At 35.5% G+C, this 3,371-nt stretch overlaps 1 protein-coding gene across 2 annotated transcripts; it reads left to right on the top strand.

The window, feature by feature from the left end:
- The first annotated feature begins 210 nt into the window (after nt 1-210).
- On the top strand, nt 211-2,533 carry APL (Homeodomain-like superfamily protein). Of its 2 annotated transcripts, none has more exons than XM_086421097.1 (6): nt 211-582; nt 700-776; nt 857-914; nt 1,025-1,094; nt 1,254-1,326; nt 1,437-2,533. In XM_086421097.1, the coding sequence occupies exons 1-6, from the start codon at nt 417-419 to the stop codon at nt 2,082-2,084; spliced, it is 1,092 nt and encodes a 363-aa protein (XP_086277223.1). In that variant the 5' UTR covers nt 211-416; the 3' UTR covers nt 2,085-2,533. The 2 variants fall into 2 exon arrangements, with proteins under 2 accessions (XP_086277223.1, XP_086277224.1); XM_086421098.1 differs by having other exon boundaries at nt 1,257-1,326; nt 1,437-2,532.
- Nucleotides 2,534-3,371: the final 838 nt, after the last annotated feature.

The following is a 3,371-nucleotide window of genomic DNA, read 5'->3' as shown; positions in this document are numbered from 1 at the left end:
AAGAATCATAGACCATCAATTTTCACCATTAATTTGTAAAATAATTTTGATAGGGTTCAAAGTTTCAGAATGGGCTGATTTTTTTTTTTTTTGTGAGGATGATCTCAATAGTCTATATATGTACCCTCTTCTTCTCTCAAAGAGTACAATAGTATACACCCTATCTATCTATCCATCTATCTATTTATCTATCTATCTTAATATCTTTTGCCAAAGGAGGGCTACACATTAGAGTCGGTGTGCTTTGTAGTAATATATTTTACAAGGGCAGCATGACCACACATACTTTCTATTAGAAAAAGAGAGAAAGGAAGGACAAGAGCCATTGTCTTCTTCAAAAACAGACCCTATTCATCCTTACATTTCTCGCTTTTGTTCTTGAATATCTTCCTATTCTAGAGCCGCTGAGAGAGAGAATGTTCCATCCCAAGAAGCCTAATATGAATTCACACGAGAGATCTATGTGTGTTCAAGGAGACTCAGGACTTGTCCTCACAACAGACCCAAAGCCCCGCCTACGATGGACTGTTGAGCTTCATGAGCGATTCGTTGATGCAGTCACTCAGCTTGGTGGACCAGATAGTACTTCCCTTGATCTAGCTAGTTCTCTCATCATGCATCATCTTAAATCTACCTGTCTTTTTTATTTATTTTTTCTTCATATCTTTGATCTTCTATGTTTATTGTTTGAACTTATAGAGGCTACTCCAAAAACCATCATGAGGGTTATGGGTGTCAAAGGTCTGACTCTATACCATCTCAAGAGCCACCTTCAGGTATATATATGTATGCAACATATCTTAGTGTGTTATTTCTTCCTTAGTGCACTCTAGTAACGATATTCCTTCTTGTATAGAAATTCAGGCTTGGGAAGCAACCACATAAGGAATTCAATGATCACACATTTAAGGATGGTGAGGGAGTTGATTGTTCTTATTGGGCAAGAGGGAATGTAAAATGATCTTTCCTTACAATTATTTTGATTGTTTTTCCATTTTTTTTTTCCTTTTGAATTTCATGTTAGGTTCAGCGCTAGATCTGCATAGAAATGCATCTGCTTCCTCATCAGGGATAATGGGTCGAAGCATGAATGAGTACGTAATTATCTTGATCCTTAGTGATCATCCATATGTAGATTAATTTATCGAAATTGATCAGAAAAGCTTATGGTTTATTATTAATTTCTTGATTTTCCCCTAGGGTTTTAAGTTTGGTATTGATATTTTTGAGGGATTATATGTGTGGTTTCTTAGCAGGAACGTACATGTCGCCGAGGCGCTTAGGATGCAAATGGAAGTGCAAAGAAGATTACATGAGCACTTAGAGGTAAACCCATATGAAATTGCTAAACAATCAAAATTACTTGGTTTTTTTTTCCTTATTTTGCTTGCATTCAAATTTTTAGATTAAATTTTGTATGGGTTTCGGTATGGCAGGTACAACGACACCTTCAATTGAGGATTGAGGCTCAAGGGAAGTATATGCAAACTATATTGGAGAAAGCTTGCCAAACACTTGCTGGTGAAAACATGGACTCAGTAAGCTACAAAGGTGTGGATAATCTAGGAGTTGTTGACACGGATACCATGAAAGATTTAGTTTCTTATGTGAACTTCCCTTCTTTTCAAGACCTATCTATATATGGAGGAGATCAACTTGATATGCAACAACAGATCAATCGATCATCTCTTGAAGGGTTTTTGCCAACAAATGAGAACTCTTTTTCAGGGATCAAGAAGCCTAATTCATATGGTAATACTAGCAAGAATCCTCTAATTTGGTCTGATGATATTAAACAACAAGAACTTGGGACGGAGATGGCATATCTAGGATCTCAAGACCATTCTTTGAAGGGTGACCAGATACAAATTGCACCATCGGGGATTGATAGTGGCACTGATATGGATTCCATTGGAGATGATTATGAAGACAAGCCAATAATAACAGGTGATAGTGTGGGTGAAAGGAAATTCGAAGCTTCAGCAAAGCTCGAAAGACCATCTCCACGAAGAGGTCAGCTTTCAGTTGATAGGGTTATCCCCATTATCAAGGGTGGTGCTAGAAATTCATCTTATGAACATTAGGGTTTTCTCCATTACTAACTGACTTGCAAGGAAGCTTTTAGGTATTAATGCCAATTATTAGATTAAATGAACATTAGTTTTTTTCCTCTTTTTTCCCCTTCAAGTATGAAAGGATGCCTTGCATGGTAAATCTCAAATTTGAATTATTTCTACTAAAAGTTTTATATATTTTAATTTTTTTCTGTCACCTTTGGTACTTCTTACTCTGATGCATTATGATTTTGGAAATCTTCTTAGAAAAAAAGAAAGAGATGCATTATTATATACATATTTTTATAGAAATTCTATGTTGCTTCATGTGGGTGTTTTTTTACTTTGGAAACTGTCATGTTTGTATGTGGGTACTGTTTTTTGAGTTTTTCATCATAGTTTCAACTAATTTAGTTACCTTTTTCTGTTGTGATGCTTTTAAGTTAGTTATCCCTCATGATTACAACATAAAAGGATTGGTGATTGAAGCAGCCATGCAAAAAATCTTGGGTTTTGGGGCACATATAATAATAAAACTGTATAATAGATTATAATGTCGATAGAAACTCCAGCATTGGGAAGTTCCCTTTCTTCAAGAGGAGTGAGTGAGGAAGCACAATTAACTTAGAGAGAAACAGACAGGAAGTATCTATCTTCAATATTTCTTTTATCTCACAAAATTATTCCTTATTCATGGTAGTATACACTAACAAAGGTATACTAATATCACATCACAACACACCATTTGATGGTTATGATATTGTAATCAGGGTCCCACCTAGCAAGGTTTAAAATGTTGTATCGATTGAATGTTTCGATTAATAAAAAAAAAAAAAAAAAATACAGTATCAGCCGATACATCCAACACAAACAGATACATATCGATTACATTTTCGATAGGTTCGGTCTTGGTCAATCTTTTGTATCAAATCTTACACCATGCAAACTATTGGATGGTTGTGATTTTAGCTTATATATGAAGAATACCAAAGTTAAGGGTCTCTTTCTTTCTCTATCTGTCTATCACACCTAAATTTGGCAGTTTTATTAGATCCATGAAGAGGGTTTTCTTTTTGCTGTGGAGAAAAGATGGTGGTGCAGCTCCCTTTATTGATTCTAGGGAAAATTTAGATCGAATGCAAGTTGGCAAGAAAGCTCTAGAGAGAGAGAGAAGAAAAGATAAAAGATTAAAGGGAGGGAATACTACTACGCACTCTCACGGGTGCAGTTATCGAGGAAGCTTCCTCTTTCATCCGGCAAAGTGGGTCGAATCAAAAGTTGATAGATTATGAGTTTTTCAATGATTATTCAATGACA

The sequence above is a fragment of the Akebia trifoliata genome, chromosome 13 (genome assembly GCF_017979445.1).
Source record: "Akebia trifoliata isolate Shusen 1 chromosome 13, ASM1797944v1, whole genome shotgun sequence".
Taxonomy (NCBI): domain Eukaryota; kingdom Viridiplantae; phylum Streptophyta; class Magnoliopsida; order Ranunculales; family Lardizabalaceae; genus Akebia; species Akebia trifoliata.
This window is presented reverse-complemented; position numbering and strand designations above follow the sequence as displayed.

Bases quoted from the DNA above. Each gene is read 5' to 3' on its own strand.
- APL (XM_086421097.1), top strand. From the start codon at position 417: ATGTTCCATCCCAAGAAGCCTAATATGAATTCACACGAGAGATCTATG. The intron at 777-856 runs GTATATATATGT...CTTCTTGTATAG, and splicing joins ATCTCAAGAGCCACCTTCAG to AAATTCAGGCTTGGGAAGCA. The intron at 915-1,024 runs GTGAGGGAGTTG...ATTTCATGTTAG, and splicing joins TGATCACACATTTAAGGATG to GTTCAGCGCTAGATCTGCAT.